The 23265-nt window shown below is 37.5% G+C and overlaps 1 protein-coding gene across 4 annotated transcripts in view; it reads left to right on the top strand.

The window, feature by feature from the left end:
- Nucleotides 1–19189, top strand: part of LOC100931919 (neurotrimin) — a 1311995-nt gene extending 1292806 nt beyond the window's left edge. Inside the window, exons 8-11 of one of the 4 annotated variants that reach the window (XM_031963695.1) lie at nucleotides 3655–3690; nucleotides 8848–8880; nucleotides 17417–17518; nucleotides 17743–19189. In XM_031963695.1, coding sequence (XP_031819555.1) covers nucleotides 3655–3690; nucleotides 8848–8880; nucleotides 17417–17517 — 170 coding nt within the window. In that variant the 3' untranslated portion in view covers nucleotide 17518; nucleotides 17743–19189. Of the gene's footprint in view, nucleotides 1–3654; nucleotides 3691–8847; nucleotides 8881–17416 lie in introns of all 4 variants that reach the window. The other 3 variants (XM_031963696.1, XM_031963697.1, XM_031963699.1) reach the window with 3 other exon arrangements.
- Nucleotides 19190–23265: the final 4076 nt, after the last annotated feature.

Below are 23265 nucleotides of genomic sequence, written 5' to 3'. Positions count from 1 at the left end.
ACATTTTATGGGGATGAATGTAAAAATGACTACAAAAGCAGAATGAGGGAAGCATGATTTTACAAGAGTTCTGGTGAAAAGGGCATGATGATTTTAGTATATTTTAAGTTCATTATGAGTCAGCAGTGTCAAATGACAGTCAGAAAAGCTAATGTAATCTTGGATGACATTAAGTGAAGAATGGTATCCAGAACGAGGAAGGTTAGAGTCCATCTGTATGTGATTTGGTCAGGCCAAATCTACAGTAATAATGTTTTATAATTATTGCATAATAATAGTCCAGTTCTATCTACCCCATTTTAGAAAGAACATTGACAGATTAGATTGCAACCAGGGTAAATTGAAAAGAATGACAAGAGGAGTAGAGATTATGCTAAAAGATTAGTTAAGGGCACTGGGAATATTTAATCTGGCAAAGAGAGCATATAAGGTGTCATGATAGCTATCTTTAAATCTTTTAAAGGTTGACATTTAGAAGAGGGTCTAGTTTTGTTAGCTTGACTCCATAGGGCAAAACTAGGTATAGTGGGTAAAATTTGGAGAAGCAGATTTGGGCTCAGTATAAGAAAGTACTTACTGCTAATCAGTGCTGTCATAAGTGCAATGGGCTGCCTTAATAGGTAGTTTATTTGGGTAGAGACTTTAAGCAGAGTCCAGATGACCATTTACTTCTCAAGGATATATAAGGCTTGCTCTGGTAGATATTTGGCTAAGTTATCTCCATGTTCCCTCCCAGCTATGTCCATGCTGAGCCATGCTAATGAAACTCCATACAAGGACACCTACAATCGCACAAAACTTTTATCAAGTCTTTTTTTTTTCTTTTTTTAAATTTTGGCAGGTGGATATTGGCATAGCCAAGGGGACCAAGATCTGAGAAGATAAATTGGCTATTTCTTCCTTCTCTTGGAATTGTTCCCCAGTCTCTTCCCCAACACATATTCATTGCTATTTCCACTTATTGGCCTTTTTTCATCCTCCTGAGTCCTCCAGACATTTTGACCAGGATATATGCAGTACTACTTTTATGGGTTTTCTGACCTCTCCTCAGTAGCTGGCTTCTTTTAAAACAGGGAGAAAATAATTTTTGAAGATAAGTAGAAAAAGATAATCTGTTGGGGAAAGAAAATGGGGGAATTGAAATTCATATTTAAGTCTGCTTTTCTTTTCTCCAAAAGACCCTCACCTAGAGGATTCATTATATGCCAAGGCACCATCAAGGAATTAGCATAATCTACAAAGTTCTCAGCCCAGCCTTTTGGCTGAGTTCAGTGGATCCCTCATTCCAGGGGTCAAGATCCTACCTTTGGAGGTCCCCAAGGCTAAATGCTGCCTCTATGGGGGCATATTATCTCTTTTCCCTTACTATTTCCTACACTTTAGCTATCTTGAGTTAGAACAAGCTTATTTATTATAAAGGATATCCAGAATGAGTCCATCAAGGCAATGTAACTAGAAATATTTAGCAATGTTTCCCTCCAAACGATGGGAGATAGTGCCTATTTTCTTAGTAATTCCAGTTCCTTTTATCAATCTATCAATGAGAGGAATATTTAGATTTCAAAAACTAATCTTCCCTTTCACCCGGGTCTGGAAGCTGAAATTTAATACTCTCCAGTTCATGTTATTGTTTTACCTCAGGAAGGTGTCCATTTAGTCTTAACTTCTCCAAGATCCAGAAGCACAGTGTTCATCTCTATGCTATTCATTTTACTGTGTTTAAATTTGTAACCCCTCAGAAGGTAGCCCCTTAGTATCGGTAAATCCTCTAAGTCAGAAAAGGCAAGACTTTGTAATATATTCAGCAACTTTGTAGGTCAACTTCCTTCCTTTCCAATTATGGGGGTGTGATCCTTTCCAAATATGGGGGGATGTAAAAGAAGAGATACAGATGAATATAGTTTTCCCTTAACCAATAAACAAGCACATGTTGTTCTAGTAACTATGCTTGGTACTTTGGATGTGTAAAGGCAGAAAAAGAAATAGTTCCTGCCTTTAAGGAGCCTACATTCCATAGGACAGATTTTATATATATATTTCTATATATATGTAAATACATATGCGTGTATATATGTATATATATATATATACATATATATATATATATATGTATGTATGTATTTAGAAAATAAATGCTGGGCAGGCCAGTGGGCAGGCATTAGTGGCTGAGAGTACCAGGAAAGACCTCAAAGAGAATATGGAGAGTAGCAACTGAGCTAAACTTTGAAGGATCTTAAAGATTTAATGGGCAGAGGAGGGAAGAGATATTTTAGCACTGCAGACAGCCTATGCAAAGGCACTGAAACAAAAGATGCAATGTCATATGTGAGGAGTAGCAAGAAGGCTAGCTTGGCTAGACCAAGAGTACACAAAGGAAAATAATCTATAATTAAACCTAGTTGGGGAAAACTTTAAATATCAAATAGAGGAGTTTGTATTTGATTATAGAAAACAAAATGTCTTCAACATACACGAAAATATCTCCTTTCTTTTTAAAGATTTTACTAACCCTTTCATTTCTTCTCCCTACAAGCACATAACCCATATTTACATATGGGGACTGTTCCTTTGGGACATGTCCTTGACGACTTTTCAAAAGGACTCTGTTTCCACTGTGTTTTCAGTGTGATTTTATGCTATATTGTTTCACGAGTGGGACTGGTCTTCTGCACCAAGGCTAGTGCCAGTAATAGTGTTGTGGTTGGATCTTGAACTCCTTAGGAAACACATAGGCTTAGTTCAAGGAAATATCAGTGTAAACATACCTAGGAAATTTCCATGTTGCTTATTACCCCCAAAAGAGTCCTACTCCTGTGTCATCAAATGAATGGATGCAAGCTTGAGAAACAGCATCTCGTTTCAGGAAAATAGTAGTCCCTCTATGAAGTTTTTGTGTAATTTTTCCCCCTTGCAGCATCCCAGCAAGCCAGCCAGGTTACAGCCATCTCACCACCAATTCCTTCATAAACCAAAGCCTCTTCCTACCTGATCTGGACAATGGCATGCTTCCCCTATGGACAGCAAAGGGGCACAGTTGCTGTGTAGCCTCCCTTCATGGCCGTCAACCCAGAATATGTGCCCCCTGCCCTGTGAAGGGGGTGGTTTCTGAATACATGAACCAATTTAGGGGCTAAGGGAATCCTGGAGATCTCTTCCTGAGACAGTGAACCTCATTGTCTCTGGAAGACATCTCCCAGACACTTTTGCCAAGAGAATTGGAATAAGGGGCTTGTGGGATCCCTAAAGTTTGGTCATGACTTCGGTGGAGGATTGAGTAGAGGTAGGAAGGGACGCCACACAGGGGCCATGGCCCTTTGCCACCAACTCATCATCCCCAGCCCAGCCAAAGTGAAGGGCAAACCCATTTGCACTAATGGGGAGTGGGATGTGGCAAAGAGTGGAGAGTGTTCTCTCCAAGCAGGAATGAATGCCAAGCTACAACTTTGTGTAATATGCTCGTTGTTTCTCATGCTGCATTTTGTTCATTTTTCATATCCTTGCTGTCTCCTCTTGCCTCACACCATGCCATTCCTTTTTTATTCAACATGTTTGTGAGGCAGTATACAAACTATATATAATTAATATATAGGTACTGTATATAAATATATATTGTGTTTTCATTTTTCTCTTCCATCTTTCCCTCACCTGGTTTAGAAATTAATGAGCCCACAAGCTCAGCTTTGTTTCAAGGTCAGTATTGCTCTTGCTTTATGTTGTCCCCTTCTCTCCTCTTCCTCCTCTCCCCTAAGCTCCCATTCCCCTGCCCTGCCACAGCCTGGGATCCCCATATGTGATTGCATGGAGGATGATGGAAGGTTATCAGAGGGATTTACAGGGAGCTTGGTGGGAAATCCAGGGAAGCTCCATTTTCAGGCGTATCACTTTTCTTTTCTTTTTTTTTTTTTTCCTTTCTATAATTATTGTTGTTATTTTGCTTGGTGCCAGCAGAGCCACAGGAAGGGGAACAGGAAAAGGAAGAAATAGCCTTCTCTTCTCAGGTCCAGAAAAAAATGAACCTGAGGAAAAAAAGAGAAATAAGTGGGAGACAGTAGGGGATAGTGAGGCACTTGACAATTCTGAAATAGAGAACTAAGCAATTGCTGGACAGGAGACTGCTGACAGCATCTCACCATTAGGTTCAGAAGCACAATGTCTATGGAAGAATTGAAAAAATTCCACAAAGATTCTTGGGCTCAGACAAACGCATCAGTCTCAATGGTTTGTTCACACCCAGGTTCTCCAAGGGGAGGCTAGAAAAAAAATCATTATTCAATTGAATTCTTAAAAAGCAAACAAACAAAAAAGCGTCCAAATCAATAAGAGACAGACATTGTGATTTGTCTTTATTCCCCTCCTCTCAGGATGTCAGCTGAGAGGTAAGGTTCCCCTCCTCCTGAGGTTGTAAGGGGTATATTAATTCATTCTCTCATCTCTTTCTCCCTCTCCTTTTCTTTCCACTTCCCTTGCATGGCTCTTGCATCTCTCTGCCCCTCCCCTCTGTCATTTAAGTCCTGCTTGAACTCTTGCTTGGCCTCCTAATCTCTGAGGGTAGGTGATCATTAACCTCAGCTACACACTGGATCTACAATAAACACAAAGGGTGAATCTGCTGTGATGAGAAACATCTGAAGAGTGCGTGTATGTGTGTGTTGATGTGCATGCATGTTAAATTATTTGTCCAAGAGCCAAAGGCCATAAAAAAAAGACTGCTTTATAAGGGAATGAAGTAGAGAGAATCTGGTTTTCTTGTTCATTCACTCACCCTTTTGTCTTGGTGGAAATACAAAATAAAAATTAAATTTAAATTTAAGTTAAATTCAAATTAAATAAAATTTAAAATAAAAACAAACAAACAAATCCAGCATCCCAAGTGATTTACAGACTACAGGGATCAAGGAACAAAAAGCAAAGAATCAGAGAAAGAAACTAGAAGAGGAAAAGGTGTGATAAAAAAGACAGAGAGATTGATGGCGAGATTCAGGACTTGGGGTAGATCTTTGTACATGTTGCAGTCATGTGGAGACTGTTGTACAGGATGGAAAGATGAAAGAGTAAAATTTATGACTTTTGAGGAGCAAAGGTTAAATATAGAATTATGTAGAAGAAAGTTGAAGAGATGAACCAGCCAAGCAGATGGAGGCTGCTTGTTTTGCTCCTGTAGAGGTTTGGGGTTTGCCTAAGGTAAATAAATTAATTCTAAACACATAACTCATTCCCTAAGCTTACTATCTGGAAGTTTTGAAAGCTCCTTTAAAGTCTTTGGTTTCTAGAAAGTATTATTCAGATCCAGTATGGTTTCAGAAATATTCAAAGAATATTTTCAGTTAAAGCTATAACAAAATAAAACTTTGTACAGTGAATGGTGGACTAGAGTAAGAAAACCTTGAATCCCCTCTTGACCCTCCCACTAACTTACTAACTAGGTGAATGTGAGTAAATTATTTAACTTGGCCTCAGTTTCCTTGTCTGCATAAATGGGAAAAGGATAAGCTAAATTTCAGGATCTTTTTCAGCACCAAAGTTCTATTATCTTTTAAATATTCTCTTCCCCTTTCTACCTCCAGAATCCTTCCTGTGAATGGGGAATGGATAATAGCAAGAATCCTGGGGGTATAGAAATTAGACTGGAAGGAAGTTGACAAGAACTCCCATTTCTATTAGCATTCTAAAATTTTACAAAGGGCTTTTTACATGACAACTCCATGAGACGGGTAGCATAAGTACTATTTTCGACATTTTACAGATGAGGAAAATTGGATTTCAGAGAGGGTAAAATGACTTATTCATTATCATACTACTTATTCCTAAGTTGTAGAATCTGGATGTAAATTTGAATCTTCCAATACTCTTTCCTCTTTAATAATAGGGCTCAATGAAGAGAGGATAATAATATTATATGATATTTTAAGGCTTTATATACATTTTCTTATTTTATCCTTTCAACAACTCTGTAGGGTAATATCCCCACTTAAAATGAAAAAACTGAGGCACAGGAAAGTTTAAGTGCTTTACTCATGTATACACAACTAGGAAATGAAGCACTATTTATAAACATTTAGCATAGTGCCTACACATATTAGGTACTTAATAATATTTTCTTTTTTTCCTATCTTGAATCTAGATTTATCTGTCTACAAGTCCAATACTCTCTTCACTATATACCATTTTTAACCAGCTTTCTATGTTGTAGAATTTGCCTTATTTAGTGTAGTTATGTTTATTGGTTATTTTTTAGAAGCCTTGAAATATTAGAGAGTCATGGTTTTCTTCAAGGATACTTTCAAATTATGTTCATCTCATTTGGGAAATATGACATAGATTTATCTGAATATGGATCAGAGAGGTTCCCAGAAGGCAAAGCTTTTTATGTGAAACTCCAGGTGGTTTTACAGCTCAATGCCCTAGTGAAACTAGGTTATTCTTGATAAGAGTATTCAATTTCTCACTTTCTCATTCTTCACTGTCCCCTACACAAATACAACAGATTGTGAACTATACATCCACATTAGTATTTGGTGGTACAAGATTTCTTGAGCATTATATAAAAAATTATGAAATAATTTTACCACTCAGATCCTGCAGCAGGTAAGTTTTCTGGAGTCTTCACTATTTATTCACCATCACATTGGCCTTTTGTCCCTTCTCCCCAAGGCATTAAGTTAACTTTGATGGTAACAGCAGGCAGAGTAAGGTTTCCTGATTAATGCGTGGGAATCTTGTGGTGACCATCAAACCAATTTATTAGAGAATATGGGGTCAGAGTAAACTCCATATGTCCCATGGACATAATTACAGCCAGGGTCTCCCCATGGAAGAATGAGGAGAGTTAATTGGACCCGACACTCTAGCAGTTAGCATTTCTTTGGCAAATGTGTTAACATTATAAAAGTTGGTTCTTTTCCTGGAGACATGGCTATCTTGACATGAAGCAAGATTTGGGGGATTTTCATTTTTGCAACCATCCTTGAACTAAACTGTAAATTGGAAATTATCTTCCAGGATTAGAAAGGAAGTAGAAAGAGTTCCCTTTGTGAAAGCATGACTGCCATCCAATTCAGCATTATTCTGGAGGAGAGGTTTATTTCAGGATGCCTTGTTTTTATTTTCGTGTGTGTGTGTGTGTGTGTATGTGTGTGTGTGTGTGTGTGTTGTGTGTGTGTATTTGCCTGTGTCTTCCTCTCAACCCCCAGCTTGGCTTCATCTTGTAGTTAATGAGAAGACTGCAATTATAATTCATTCACATTCTTGGCAAGAGAATGCATGTTTGAACTGCCAGCCTCATGTCTTCTTAGTAGCCAAAATGTCATTCATAGCCTTTGCAGATGACCAGAACTGGCTCATAAGTCCCAAAGATCCTCACGTTTCTGGATCTTTAGACATTCCAACAGAACTTAAGTTTAATATTGTATAGTTTTTGATAACCATCATTTATCCTTCCTTTTTGCTGAGGTCCCAACCAAAAGAAACAGATTTAACTATAGCATGAGGAGATCAGGTTAGATAGGAAGAGGAGTTTTCTGTCAATAGTTTAATTTTTCCAGAAGAAACTCTTTTTAGCTGATGGAATTATAACATTGTTACTTAAACTAGCCCTAGTACAATTAGAGGGAAAGTCAGAGACAAAAATAATTACTGTTTTCCCTAATCTCAGTAGACACTAAAGAATTTTACCTTTCTTTCAAGTGTTCTCTCAAGCTAGATCTTTGGGGGGAAAAATAAAACACCTGATTAAGAAGAACCCAAGTTTTTTTTTAAGTCTTTTCTCCAATCCCACTCCACTTTTTGAATATGGAATACAATATTAACTTTTTTCTTTTTTCAAATGCTTTCCTAGACTTTAAGGAACCTTAAAGATCAGTAAATCAAATTCCTCATTTTTTTTTTCAGATGAGGAGTGAAAGCACAGACAGGTTGGCTGATTTGCCTTTGGTCACAGAACTTGATGCAGAATTCAGACCCTGAATTCTCAGTCTGATTCTACCACTCAGTCATCTATGTCACCTACATGCTTCAAACTATGTACCTTTCTGGTATTTCCTATGGAGTTAGCCATTATTAAAATGATCAGAAATAAGCAGAGAAAAGATTGTCTCTCAAGTATTCACATGTCACATTTCCAGCATGATCAAAAAAGAAATTCCTCTTCTTTACCATGCATTCATTCCCTCCATCCATCCACTCACACCAAAACTTTCTAGTTACCTTGTATCGTAGGGATAACGTTTGGGACATTCTTTTCTATAAATTTATATTTCTCCCTTCATCATCATCAGTCTCAAAATCATAGGTTACAATTGAACTATAACAGGGCATCTTTAGACCTGCTGGAAATCCTGAAGGCAATGACCCTACTGAAGCCATTGGGTTTGAGTTTGCAGCTACTCTGGCTGTCCTAACAAATTAGCTTTGTATCAAAAAAATACTTCGCAGCTTAACTGAATGGTCTTTTCTTCTCCAAAGCCTTCCCTCTGTATATTCCCCAGTAACAACTCACTATCTTCCACTAATATTCTTCATTAAAGGAAGAGAGTCATATGTCTTAGGTTCCTATCATTAACACACTAAAAAGAGATGTTATAGACTAAGATCTGAATCAGTGATAGTCTAATATAAAAACTCTTTCATCTAACATCACTTTCCCATTCCCCCCAACATCTGGCTAACCCCAATAAACCTGAGGAGAGTGTGCAAAAGGGCTTTGTTGTTGGTCATTCATTATCTATGCATTTGAGGCAAGAAAGAAAAATGAAGTCTGGTCTGACTTAAGAAAGCTTTTCCCCAAAGAGTTCATCTAAGGACAAAATAATCTCTTTCTACTTTAACAGTGGATTGTTTTTAATTTTTTAGAAGAGAAAACTACAGCCATGACACCTTGGAAAGGTTAGTATGCTTCTTTCTTAGGCAGTCACTGCCTCGGAGTGGGAAGAGGGGTCATGGGAAATCTCTTCAACTATATTCAACCTCTTCTCTTCACAACTTCGTTTCTTCTGCTCTCTGCCTGAGCTAATTCTGGGATGTGGAAACACTTCCTGGAACCCAGACTTTCCATGAGCTCATATAGACTAATCCTTATGCAATCTTCTGGATTTCTTGTTCCTGACGAACAGGAATACCTTTAGCTTTTCCCCAACTTTATGACTGGGCTTTAGCTTTCTCATAGGAGCTTAACTGATCTTGCTATACTAATATAATTTCTCTGCTTCCAGAGCACCTTCCTGTCTGATCTATATTCCAGATCGCCCTCTTTTCTCAATCCTGAGTTTGGAGCAAAACTCTCAAACTTGCCTTTGCATGCTGCTTCACAGTGATTCCTTTTCTTTTTCCTGTTTCTTTTCATATCTAAGGATGGTGGGGAGGGAAATGGCTTTGGGATGGGGATAAAAACGAGGGATTTTCTTGTGTGAGTCAGTTGGCTAAAACTCATCTTTTTTAAGGTCCTCATAATTACCAGATGTTTCTGTTGGCCTCTGGTGCTCATAATTATTGTAAAGATTTCTGACTGGTCTGGTAATGAAAATCTGTGGGCTGCTACACTTAACATAATATTAGCAACACTTACAGTTATGCTGTACAGGTGGCAAGCTTGGATGAACAATCATATCCTTCTGCTACTAGGCAAATCAAATGGCTCATCAGCTATATCTAGCAGAAGTTATGAGAAGCTTCTAGAATCATAATATTAGTGAGCAAGGTTTATCTCCTTGGATAATAGGCCCTGGAAAATGCCATACATTGTGCAAGTCGGGCAAGGAAGAATTTAGGTGGGTCATGTTCTCATGGCATAAAACTACTTGATAGATAAAGCTACTATTGCTCCCCTCTTCTTTTTGTTCTTGCCTCCAACATTTTTTTTTCTAAAAATGTGAGAAAACTTCAAACATGCCTGTTTACCTTCTGGAGAGATTCTGCCTTTTGACAGCTGGCTATATATGACACACCATGTTTTTAGAGCACTTTGTTATAAGGTTTTGTGTTGGTACAATGTAAGTCTATTGGGATTTCCCTTTATCTGCAAGGCAGTGGCTTCTAGATGGGTACTGAAGGAGAGGAGTGGAAAGGGAAGCCTATCCACTATTTATCAAGAGTATCTTAACTATATATCATCTGAAAAAAGTTTGAGCTTATATTCCAGTTACCATTAAAGACTATTCCACCTTTGGAGATTCATAAAACTCTGTGACATTTCTTTTTCATGGAACCATTTAAGGTACTAGCTAGGTAGGAATTTTGCTTTCTTGTCTTTAGTTTTTTTTAAATAATAAGTTTTTTATTTATAAAATATATGCAAAGATAGTTTTCAACATTCTTCCTACAAAATCTTATGCTCCAAATTTTTCTCCCTCTTTTCCCCTCACTCCCTCTCCTAGACAACAAGTAATCTAATATAGGTGAAACATGTGCAATTCTTCCATAAATATGTTCACATTTATATGCTGCACAAGAAAAATCAAATCAAAAAGGAAAAAAAGCAAGCAAACAACAACAAAAAAGGTAAAAATGCTATGTTGTGATCCACATTTAGTTTCCATAATTCTCTTTCTGGATGCATCTGGCTCTCTCCATCACAAGTCTATTAGAATTGGTCTGAATTACCTCATCCATAAGAGATGCTCATCACATAATCTTGTTGCTATGTACTATGTTCTCCTGGTTCTACTTCACTTAATAGAACTTACTACCTTCACTTAGTATCGGTTCATGGAAACCCTTCCAGGTCTTTCCAAAATCATCTTACTGATTGTTTCTTATAGAGAACAATATTCCATAGCATTCATATAATTTATTCAGTCATTCCCCATCTGATGGGCATGGTATAATTATTTTCAAAGATAAAATTTGATGGTGCTAACTCCAGTCATTAATTTCTTTGATGGTAGTCACAGAAGTAAAGATTGTAATGACCTGACAATTTCTTTGTATTCTTTTATCTTATTTTCTGAACAGCCAAATACCCAGTGTTTTCTAATATATTTGTACTTTTCTTGCTTCTTCCATGAAGTCTGTGCTCTGTTCCTGAAAAAGAATAATTTATTTTTGCAAAATATATTGGAAATGACTTCAGAGGTGACCTCAAGATGATATATGGAATAACTTCACCTGGACAAAGAGAAGTCTATCACTCATAATCTTAGAGTTGCAAGATATTCACTGATAATCTGAACATGAATTCTTTCTATAACACTCCTAACCTAGTAAGCATCCTGTCTCTGCTTAAAGGATGATCAGTGATGCAAAACTCAGTGACTAAGGAAACAGTTCCTTTATTCTTTTAGACAACTTTAACTCTTAGGAAGTTTTCTTTTTATGGAAATGATCTTTGTCTCTCCACCACTACTCCCCTCCACTGTTCTTGATTCTTTTCTCTGGGACTAAATAGTATAAATCTAATTTCTCTTTCATATGATGACCCTTTAGATACTTAGAAGACAACCACTATCTCCATTTCAACTTCATCTTCTATTCCACAGGTTAATCATGGCTTTCTCTTTCCTTTTTGTTTAGTGGATTTCTTCAATTATAAATAAAGGAAAAAGGTTAAAGTATAGGGTATAGGGTATAGGGTAAAGTATGGTCCAGGATAAATATAGTTCAGGGAATTTGGTGTAGAAATGAAGAACTTTAAGGAGATTTGGAGATAGCTGTTATTTTTTCTTCTTTATAACAGAATTTCCCCCCCTCCCTTTATGACAGCTTTTTTTTTTAAACCCGACAGGTCAAGATTCTTTCCTGCAGACTCTTTGTGGTGGATCCCAGTGGGGGATGGAGCCACAAGGAGCATTGATAGACATAATAATGAAAGAGAACATAGAAGGGAAAGAGTAGCCCAAAATGCACACCTGGCAACCCCCTACTGGGTCATTATATGCCTTCAATAGGGGGCATTTGCCAGCCTAAGAACTGCCTCCCACAATGTTAGACTCCCTATCCTGAAAACATGGTTTTCAGCCTTTCTTTACATGATGACCAAGCTGCTCCCTCCTGTGAGTGGTACACACTGTGTGCACAACTAGCTGGGGGATTTCCCCAAAGACGGTTTCATTTATCTGCTCAATCTTCCATGAGAAGCAAAGGAGCAAGAAGGGAAAGCAAGGTCCAGATATATATAAACTATAGTTTATAGTTCTAGAGAAGAAACTCCCTTTACCAATGTAGCTTAGCAATTCAATCCATTATGTCATTCACTCTATACGGCAAATTTAAAACCTAACTTGTTCAGTGTACATGGAATAATGGTAGACTTGATCAATAGTTTTTCTCAGAACCAGATATGGAATCCATACTCTCATATATTTTGAGTTCATATAATTAAAAAATGATTCTCAGCCTCAGACCTGAACAAGAAACATGGGGATGAATTCAAAGACATTTATGGCATCATTTGACTAGAAAAAACAACTAAACCTCATGGTCCCTAAAAAGTTGATCTTCCATAGAATGGACAAATAATGAATATATAGAATCAGAAACTACCAGTTTTAGAAAGAAAGAGCTAAAGATCATTTCATCCAATCTGTACCTGAGAAGGAATCTCTTCCATAATTTTCCCTGACATATGGGCATCCAGTTTCCAACTGAAAATCTTTGATCACTATGAGCTTTCTAGTCCTCTTACAGAAGCCCATTCCACTTTTAGACAATTCTATTAAAAATTGTTTCCCCCTTATATTGACTTTTCAGATCTTTATTATTCCTAGTTCTATATACTGTAGCAAACAAAACAAGTTTATTCACTCTTGCACATGACAATCTTTAAACTACTTAAAGACAGTTATCATGTACCCTCTAAATTTCCTCTTTTCTAAACTATAAACACTGACAATTTCTTTAGCTGCATTACAAATGACATGGTTGATAGTCTTCTCAACATCCTGTTGCCCTCTTCTGGATATAATCCACCTTGTCAGAATCTTTCTTAAAATGAATGTGCAAAACAGAGAAAAATCTCTTTCAGAATACAATAGTACTATCACCTCCCTTATTATAGACACGATGCTTCTATTAATGAAGCCTTCAATTGAATTAGATTGTGATTGTCATGTCACATAGTTGTCTCTTACTAAATTTATAATTTTAAATAAAACTCCCAGATCTTTTTTGTCTGTGAACTGTTGTATAGAAATTTTATCTCTACTATGTGTAGTTATTTTTAAATATCTAACTATAAGACATTAAATTTATCCAAACCAAATTTCACTTTAGTAAATTTGATTCATTGAATGGTATCCATATTTTTTAAGATCATGGCTCTGTTATTCAATAGATTAGTTATTTTTCCAGCTTTTTGTCATCTACAGATTTCATAGATATATCAGTTATTTCTTCATCCTATTCACTGACAAGAAGAAGGCCATGGAGATAATCTACTAGATATATCTTTCTAGGCAATATTAAACACCACTGTTTAGTGCTAGTCTTTTAACCATTTCAGAATTCTCCTAACTATAATCTTGCCCACAAAGATACAGTAAAAATTATTATGCCAGTGCCCTGGTCTGTCATTGTTCATTCATTTCAGTCATGTCTGTTTATTTGTGACCCCATTTGGGGTTTTCTTGGTAAAGACACTGAAGTGGTTTGCCATTTCCTTCTTCAGTTCATTTTATAGATGAGGAACTGAGGCAAACAGGGTTAAGTGACTTGCCAAGGGCCATACTAGTAGTGAGTACCCAAAGCCAGATTTCAACTCAGGTCTTCCTAATTCTAGGCATGGTGCTTTACCTGCTGTACCATATAATGTGCCATGTCTGATCTAACAGTTTAGTAATTCTGTTTTTATAAAATCATTCATTCTGATACAGCCTGTTTTTGAAGAATACATGCTATCTCCTATTGATCATTGCTTCTTCCTCTGTGTGTTAAGAAGCCAACCTTTTAATACATTCTATAAGTTTGCTTAGAATTTTTCAGATTTACCATATAAGAATATGAAAAATTCTCTCTGTCTCTCTCTCTCTCTGTGTGTTTCTCTTTCTCTCTGTCTCTGTATCTCTCTTTATCTCTCTCTTTTTCACTAATTTTCTCACACTCTCTCTCCTTTTGAAAATCATTTTTCCATCTTCTGGTTATTAGAACACGTTTTAACATTTTCTTATTTTAAATGAACTTCGATTCCCTGTTAAAACAGTTTTTTGGGGGGCCATATTTTTCAATCAGATGATTACATTCTTTGGGAAGAATAAAGAACCAAAATAAAAATTGAGCAGTGGTACCTTCTCTCTATTTTCTATCATTATCATCCCATCTACTCCAAGCAGTAGTTATATCCAAAAATCCATATATGGAAAGGAGCCTAAATGCAATATAGTGCTACCTCTGAGTGTACAGGAATCTCCTCTGTAACTCTTGAAAATTAGATTCTTTTGTTTTTTTCTTTTGCCTCTACCTGAGTTTAGCAAAACAACAGGAACATTTCCTTTTGTTTCTGTGAGTAGCATGTATTTTAAGTCTTAGTTCATTCTAGTCTTTAGCCATTTGTAAAGATTAAAGGACAATGACTTTGTTTTGAAGTCTTCATCCATTGGCTTCCTTAATTTTCATATGCTGTAAATTTCTTTTTTAAAAAAACATAAAGCTCTTTAGATAGCATCTACTTTCCCTCCTCATTTGAATCATTTGCATCATTGGGATTTTATTTTTCAATGAATACTATCCATCTTGAGTTCATATTGAGTTGTTTTTTGTTTGTTTGTTTGTTTTTGCAGAATTCTAGGCCTTCAGACATTAGTTATCTTTCCCCTGAATTCTTTTAAATCTATTCTCTGCAAAAGATGCATCCTAATTTTCTAATTCTAAAATGACTTGGTCAACTTTTTCTCAAAATTTCCTTCACTTATACTTCAATAAATAATTTCTTTTTGTTTATAAGAGTTCTCTTAGCTGCTGCTTTTCAGAATCTGCAAAATAGACTTATTTTGGTAGAACAGAGTTTGCCCAGAGCTACAATGGATACGTGCTTTATTTTTACAAAAATCTAATATATAATCATTAAAAGTTACTTTGCAAAGATGCGAGAAGATGTATATTGTTATACCATAAAGGGATTTTGCTAAAGTTTTATGCTGTACTTCTTTAAATTTAAGTCCCTGAGTCATTCAAATACTAAGAGCCACTTTGAGGATTAATCAGAAATGATGATTACTACATCACCAAAACTATAATGCAAGTCAAATAGGGTTTGATTTATGGGCAACACTTCCAGAAAATATCTTTGGCTATGTGGCATAGGAGGTAGAAGGATGAACTTAGCATTAGGAAAACCTCAGTTCAGATTATACTTCTTATACATAAAATCTGTGTGATCATGGGCAAGTCACTGAATAGTTTTACTCAATAGTTCTTTAAGACTGTACATTACAGAAAAACTGATCATCTTTTTTGGAGTCTTTCCAAACTAGTAGTTCTCCATAGCACTGAATCCACAGGTCCACATAAAATTAGTTGCCTACTTTGTGAAAAATGCTTCATGCTGTCCTTTTTTGCAGAATGGCAAACCAAAGAAAGTGCCAATAGGGAAAGGCAGAGGCAGATGTATTGTGATAGAAGGAACACTAAATTTCCATTGTAAGTTCCTCGAGGGCAGGGGCTGTATTTTGCTTCTCTTTCTGAACCCAGCACTTGGCACAGTGCCTGGCACCATAGTAAGTGCTTAATGAATATTTGCTAATTGATCAATTGATTGATTTGTAGTCCATTCAACCATTTAATAGCAGTGTTAAACTGGGTAATTGGGCCTTAATATTTCCATTTGTAAAATGAGGATAATGATCTTTTTTTCTTTACTACTCATCACACATTGATGCTGTGATTGTCAGATGGGATTATTATTATTATATATTGATTTCAAGGGAAAAAAAGTCTCCAATTGCCAAGTCCTTGGTTCATGTACTATCAAATACTGGTCTTGTACTAATCAAGAGTCTTATCTCAAAGAAGACTCTTGATTAGTACAAGGTCAGTATTCCTTGCTGGATATGGAGTTTCCTCCAAATAATTGAGAGTTTATTATATGGATTAAAGTTAGAAGTGAAGTTATATTGACAGAACCATTGGTCCACAGCTTGAAAAGTCTTCAAGTTAGTCCCTCAGAAATGCAGATTAGTCATGGTCTGGCCAACATTAACCAAAGCCCAGGTCCCAGATGCTGATACCAGTAGGGCTCTCATCTTATACATTATTTTAATATACTTTTGGGTTATTCAGTTTAATTCTGATATAATAGGGAGGAGTATCTTATCTGAACAGTTTACCCTGGTTCACTGAGTAAGAAATTATTTGAGTATCTATATTTTCTCAGAATGATAGAAGTATATGTTCATGATATGTTCATGAGCATCTTTGGGTACAACAGCTGAAGTAGTTGGCAAGTTTATGTTACTGAGTGGCATGTATGGTGTGTGGGTGTGTATGTGTGAAGGAGACAGGAGGAAGAAGGGATCAACCAGAGAATCTAAACTCAGTCATTTCCCTCCCTTTTTTGATATTCTTTCAAAGAAGCATCTGTGGAGTTGAAGGAATTGAAAGTAGTAACTTGGTCCTCTTCAGACCTAAATTATAACATAAATTATAGTGGCAGCATTTTTGTACCTTGTTTCGAATATATCTTGGGTAATTACAAGAATCTTGACTGTTCTGCTGACTTGGGCCCATTTTCTATCTGGATTAGCCCCTACCTTCCTGTCAGCATTGCTTTCTCCAGATGGAGAAGCAGCCAAATGTTCCTGGTGAAGTCCTGGTGGACTGATCTATGAGAAAGTGATTGACAGAATGTCCTCAGAGGAGACTTTGGCAGCAGCAACAGCAGGAAGACAGATTGGCTTTTTCAACAGGTCTTTCTCTAGACAACAGGTTGGGCAGCTGGGTGGTTAAGTGAACATTTAAGATGGCCTGAATTGTCAGAAATAAAGAGAACAGTGATGGGGCTATGGGTGGTCTCTGATGTTCATCATTAATTGTTCTGGAGGGTAGAGTTAAAGGCAATCGAGTTCCTTTTTCACCAGATCGACCATACTAAGACTTCAGCAGCTGCCAGCCTTATCGGAACAGTTTTCCTAAACCCCACATCTTTAGTTTTCAGGGACAATATATTTCTCAGGAGCAACGCAAGTTAACACAACCAAATTTGAGGTAGCTTCCTTATATGGAAATTGGAGTTTGGGGTAAAACTAGTTGATTTTAGGGGCTTTATCAGGTATAAATCACTCAATTCTAAGAATTGTCCCCCCAAGTCTGGTTAGCCTTGGCAACCTGTAGGACTCATGAGAAGCTTGTCTCAGAAGCTGTGATAGAGTAGTAGGGGTCACATTTGGGAGTGCTGATTGCTCAAACTTGAGCTCCCAACTCAGATTTGGGTCTGTGATAGTATTTCCTCCTTCATTTAAATTAGGCTTCTAAAAATACTCTTATGTTCTTCCCACAGCCCCTGGTGCGGTCAGCGAAGTGAACAATGGGACATCAAGGAGAGTTGGTTGCATTTGGCTCTTACCCCTTCTCATCTTGCATCTGTTGCTTAAGTTTTGATGTGAGTGTCACTTCCCCATTGGGGAGCAGCCTCCACCACCTGCAACCACCAACTCAACAGCAGCAAAAAGAGCATACAAGTTTTTTTTTTTAAAGAATTAAATGAAATTAAGATAAACCAAGTCTAATGTGATAAAAAAAAATCTAAGGGAAGGGGCAACTGGGAATGGGGAGGGAAGGAAATTGCCTTGGAGATATTTAGGCACAACTGCTTCTTTTCTTTAGCCCCAAATTATGAGTGCACACTTGGCTTTGGACCCACCTGCACGCTGCATTGTGTGGCCTCTTTGTTTCCATGGTGGGCAAAGGGTCAGCTGCTCTTCCTATTCTGACGTCCCCCATCCACCACAGAAGACTTCTGAGTTAGCTATCCTAAACTCTACTGGTAGATCCAGATATGCAGACCCAGATGTTCCTATGGAGGACCTCTTCACAGACATTATGTGTGATGAAAAAGCAAAAGAAAAAAAATCTGCAAAACAACCCATTGACAACAATGATCCCGCAAAACACAAGAAGAAATATATGGTTACGTGTTTTTCATTTTACTACATGGACATCATGGATAATAAGGGATTCTGATTCATTATTAATTTTATTAATTATATTTTCTGATATGAACCTAGAACTGTTAGTGCAAAAACAAAAGAAAACTTTAAAAAACATGCAAAAAGAAGTGAAAGAGAAAGTATGTTTATTAAACATTAAAGATAAATAGTGTTCTTAACTAGGTTTACAAGTGGTGGAGCATAGCACCAGGTATTAGCCAACTGGTGAGGATTCAGCACATCCACCAAAAAGTGATTTAACCAACATCTCTACCAGCGCTACAGATTTCTCATCCTTACTTCAGCGTTTAACGCATACAGTATAACTATGCTATCTACAAACTGTTTAGAAATGGAAAGAGTGATCTCCATTGTATGATGAGTTTGTCAGCTATGCTTTTAATGATACATACATATATATGCATATATATTATCTGTGTATATGCATATATATACACATACCTTTTTGTTATTAGAGTACTAGTCATTTTCTTTCTCTGCAGGGTCCTTTCTCAGACATTACTGCATGCTGTATATGGCGTTAGCTGTGTGTTGGTCTTCCTAAGAGATGATAGAGTTTACTGGTAATTGTGTAATCAATTCCTGCCTTTTTTATTTTCTTGGGTTATTTACACGTCGGAGACATTTATGGAAAGTTAAAAAAAAAAAAAAAAAAAGGAAACAAATGAAAAAGAAAACTAACCAGATGCAGTATCTCTTTCTGAGTATGGGTCTGTGAAGTGAAAGCCACCACAGGTGGCATTTTCTGATTACCTTCTAGGGTACTGGCAAGAACCAACCAACAGGACAAAAAGAAAGAGAGAAAGAAAAAAAAAAAGTAACTACTTGCTTTAGCCCTGTGTGGGAATGAATCTGTTACACCCTTGTGGCCACCGGAGAATTTAGCTCTCTTGGTTCATTTAATTTAATTTTTATTTCCTTTTTTTGTGGATGAAATGGAAGAAAATGACATTTTTAGGTCACCTTTTTTTCTGGGAGCTTGGAAAGCAGAGAAGCCTCTGGGAGGGGTCCTGGATGTGATGAGGGAAGGTGGGATTCGGGGCTGGGGGAGGGAGGGGGTTGTCTCTGACTTGACATTAAAAAGTGTTCCATGTCCCTCTTCAGCTTGGTGTGGTACCTCTTTCTAAAGCTGGGGGAGGGAATCTTAGGGGATGAGAGAATGTGTAAGATGGGCAAGGGAGGGAATTGGTATGGATGCTGGCGCATCTGGTATCCTCATAGGTGGGCTTTAAAAGCTTTGGCATAAGGCTCCACTGTCAAGAGTGCCAGGAAAGAAACTTGGCAGAGAGTCGGTAAGTTGTGGGATTTATGGCTCTTTGTTGATGGTCTGGATGGGAAAGGCTGCCTAAGCAGTGAGGTAGGTGACAAGGAGCATCCCCCAGACAACATCCCTGGAAAGGAGACCTTTATATCATGGTGCAAGCCAAAAGTGCAGGACAGTGACCAGAGCCACAGGGCCACAACTTCTCTGTGGCTGTAGGTATCTAGGTAGAAAGGAAGCACAAAAGTCTTCAAACTGGATTCCTTTCTTTTATTCTAGAATAGCAGCCTCCAAAGCAGGAGTTTCCCACCAATTGGGGAATAGATTGATTCCATCCCATCTACCCACAGCCGATCCTGGGAGGAGTCTCTGGTAATACCCTGCCCCCTTTACTAGACGCCTCTTGCCCTACACACACACAACATTATCCATTGGCCTTTTGAGGTTCTACAAAATCCAAACTAGGACACTTCTGAGCCAGTGTAAAAGATTCTAACACCCACCAGTGCTTTATTCCCTGAGACTACACACACACACACACACACACACAAACACACACACACACACACACCCTTACTTCTGGGCAGACAAAGTTCCTTCAGTAACTATTTCCTACATTTTGTGGCTGTGGCAGTTATCCCTGGGCAGGTTCTACATGACCAGGGAGTGCTCTTCCTTTCATTTTAATGATATATAATGACTCCTGAAGGGTGATGAAGCACGAATAAGTCACAGTCTTCAAGGTAGATGTCATTCATTTATCTTTTCTTCAAAATTCACCCTTACATAAATTTATCTATTATTGTTTTACTGTTGATGGTACCAGTCACATTCTAACCATCTAGCTTCCCCATTTCAGGTTATCCTTGGCTCCTAATACTCCATATGTGTGTGTGTGAGTGTATGTGTGTATATATGTGAATTTGTCAAATCTTATCAATTCTGTCTTCATAATATCTCAAATGTGAGCTAGAGACGGCTTTTTACCTCAGAAATTTTTAATGTGACCTTGGGTATATAAGTATACAAAATAAGTATCCAAATCAAACATTTACTGATAATAAATCATAATTTCACAACCTCCACATTCAGTTACAAGTCCCCAGTATGAGGTCACAAACATCAGTTTAAGGTGGGTTGATATTGACAAATTTGTGTTCCTAGATAGAAGGAATATCACTTCTCTACATAAGAATCATCAATGGCTCCTTATTGATTCTAGTATCAAATATTATTTCATTTTGATGTTATTTTCAAATGTTTTAAATATGTTTTGTGTTGTACTTATTTATTAGTACAAAATTAATCAGATAGTAAGTAAACATGCACATATTATATGCACATTGTATTCTAGGCACTGGGCTAAATACTGGGGATCCAAAGAAAGCCCAAAACAAAGTTTCTGCCCTCATAGTCTTCTGAGGGAGGCAACATGCAAAAAATATCATAGACATAGAATATAAACATTGTAAATAGGAGACAGTTTCAGAAGGTTGGCTCTAAAAGTAGCAGGGGTGGGGTGAGGTTGTGGTAGGGAAGATGAAAAGGGAGGAATGGCTTCAGAAAAGCCATTTCCAAAGGATGGGAATTTGAAGTCTAGCCAGGAAAGCCAGAAAATGGAATTGAGAAAGAGTATTCCAGTCCAGGGGGACAGAGAGTGGAAATGAGAAATGTTGGAATAGAAAGGGGTATGGAATATATTTTAAAAAAGAAAAAGGTAGAAGCCTAGGTTGTGAATGACTGTAAAAGCCAAATGGAGGATTTTATACTTGATTTGAGAAGCAATAGGGAGCATCAGAATTTAGTGAATAGGGAAAATAATAAGGCCAAGATTGTGCTTAGGTAGATCTCACACAGAAGTGGAGGTTGGGCTGGAGAGAAATGTGAACTGAAGAAAGAAGATCAATAAGAAGAGTATTGTAACAGACATCATGAGGACTTGCACCAGAGTGACTACTGTATAAACTCAGAGAAGGCAGAAACAACCATACTTAGCAATTGTTTGGATATACAGGATGAAAATGAGGAATGGAAAATAGCACAGACTTGGATGACTTGGAGGAATGGATACCCTCAACACTAATAGTGATATTAGGAAGAAGGGAGAGTTTGGGGAGGAAGATACATGAGTTCTATTTTTGATATTTTGAGTTTGAAATGTCAATGGTGCATTCAGATTGAGGATTCAAAGAAGTAATGTTAGATTGGAGTCAGGAAAGAGCTTAGGAATGGATATATAGATCTACGAATCACCTACTTAAATATGGCAGCTGAATCCATGGGAGCTGATGAGATCACTTAGTGAGATAGCACTCTTTGAATGTAGCTTAAGGACCCCTGGCATGGAGGGCACAGGACAGAGCTGTGAGAGATGCACAGAGGTGGTAAGTATGTGGATGTGCTGGGTGAAGGTCCAGAAAAGGAGAATGAGAAAGAGCAGGCAGTCAGGTAGGAGAACCAGGAAAGAACAATGTTGTGAAAGTGTTCTCCCCTGATTCTCCTATTACCCGTCTTACCACTCCTTTAAAATAAGAAAATAAACACGCTCGGGGGATTCTCCCCCTCCCCCTATCTGTTTCTGTCTGTCCCTTTCTCTCTCAATCTATCTGTTTCTCTCTCTCTGTGTGTGTGTGTGTGTGTGTATGTGTGTGTCTATTTGGATATCTCTGTTTCCCTCTGTCTTTATGTCTTTGTTTGTCTATCTTTGCCTCATTTTGTCTCTCTCTAATTCTGTCTCTCTGTCTCTGTCTCTCTCCATTTCTCTCTATCTCTGTCTGTATCTCTTTGTCTGTCCCAATGTCTTTGTATATATGTGTGTGTCTCTCTGTGTTTATCTGTCTCTCCTTCTCTTCCTTAAAATGGGTATGATTTTTTTTAAATGGAGACCTCTTTTCTAGAGGTAGCTTTTCCTATACCTCACCCCATTACCAATATTCAAAAAGCATCTTTTCTTGCTCATACAACAGTAGAGCTTATTTCTATTCATTCTTCTCCCCAATCCCAAATGAAGAGGGGAGTTAAGAATTATCACAAAGTCATTTAAAAAAAGAACTCACAAAGCACTAAATTTCTAGGGTTGGCCTTCAGGTATCAAACAATTGAAGATTTATTCATCCCCCTGAGAGTGGGAAATAAGAGCAGTTATAAGTGCTCAAACCTTGGTGTGCCTATGACATAAAATTCAGATCCTGCCTGAAAGGAGGCCTTGAGAAACTCAGATATATGCAACTGATAAAGGCTTGTTTCATTCAAGTATCTTCAATAATATTAAGTGCCTACTATGAGCCACCTATTGGGAATACAAAAATGAAAGTCATTGCTTTCAAGGAGCTTATATAGTGCTAAATGCTTGACTCTCCATCCTATAAACCACAATCCTGCCCTTGTTTTTGCTTTTCCATTCTTCCATTGAACCTCCCTTCTAGCTAAAAACTAGCTCTAGTCAAGTAATCCATTACCAATATCTTTCCACCTCTTCCACTTGTAGGTTTGTCTTTAGCCTGAGCTACGTCTCATGCTCTAGGTAAAATGCCAGTTCTGCTTCTTTAAGTCTCCACTAGTGAAAATCCCTGTGCTCAAAGTTTTAATTAGTTCTCACTGGATTCCAGAGTCCAAGAGTGAAAAACGATAAATCGCCAATGGACTTTGCTGCAGGTGCCATGGCCAACAGGAGCTCCTAAGTAAAACAAGAAAGGACCCACATAGTTTCTATTTCCCTAATCAAACTCTGATTCTCCAAGGGGAGAAAATGAGGCTGCTGGAAAGGAAATGCCATTTACAAGCTTAGACTGAACTTAGGAACATTGAGTTTCTTATGTAAACTCCTTTACTTGCTCTTTACCACTTTACTGGCTGTGCTTTGAATGTTATACATGCATATATGCATACATGGATGTATAAAAGCAGGTCATTTTTGAA

This window comes from Sarcophilus harrisii, chromosome 3, assembly GCF_902635505.1.
Source record: "Sarcophilus harrisii chromosome 3, mSarHar1.11, whole genome shotgun sequence".
NCBI classification, from domain to species: domain Eukaryota; kingdom Metazoa; phylum Chordata; class Mammalia; order Dasyuromorphia; family Dasyuridae; genus Sarcophilus; species Sarcophilus harrisii.
The sequence above is the reverse complement of the archived record's forward strand: the minus strand, read 5'-3'. Positions and strand labels throughout refer to the sequence as shown.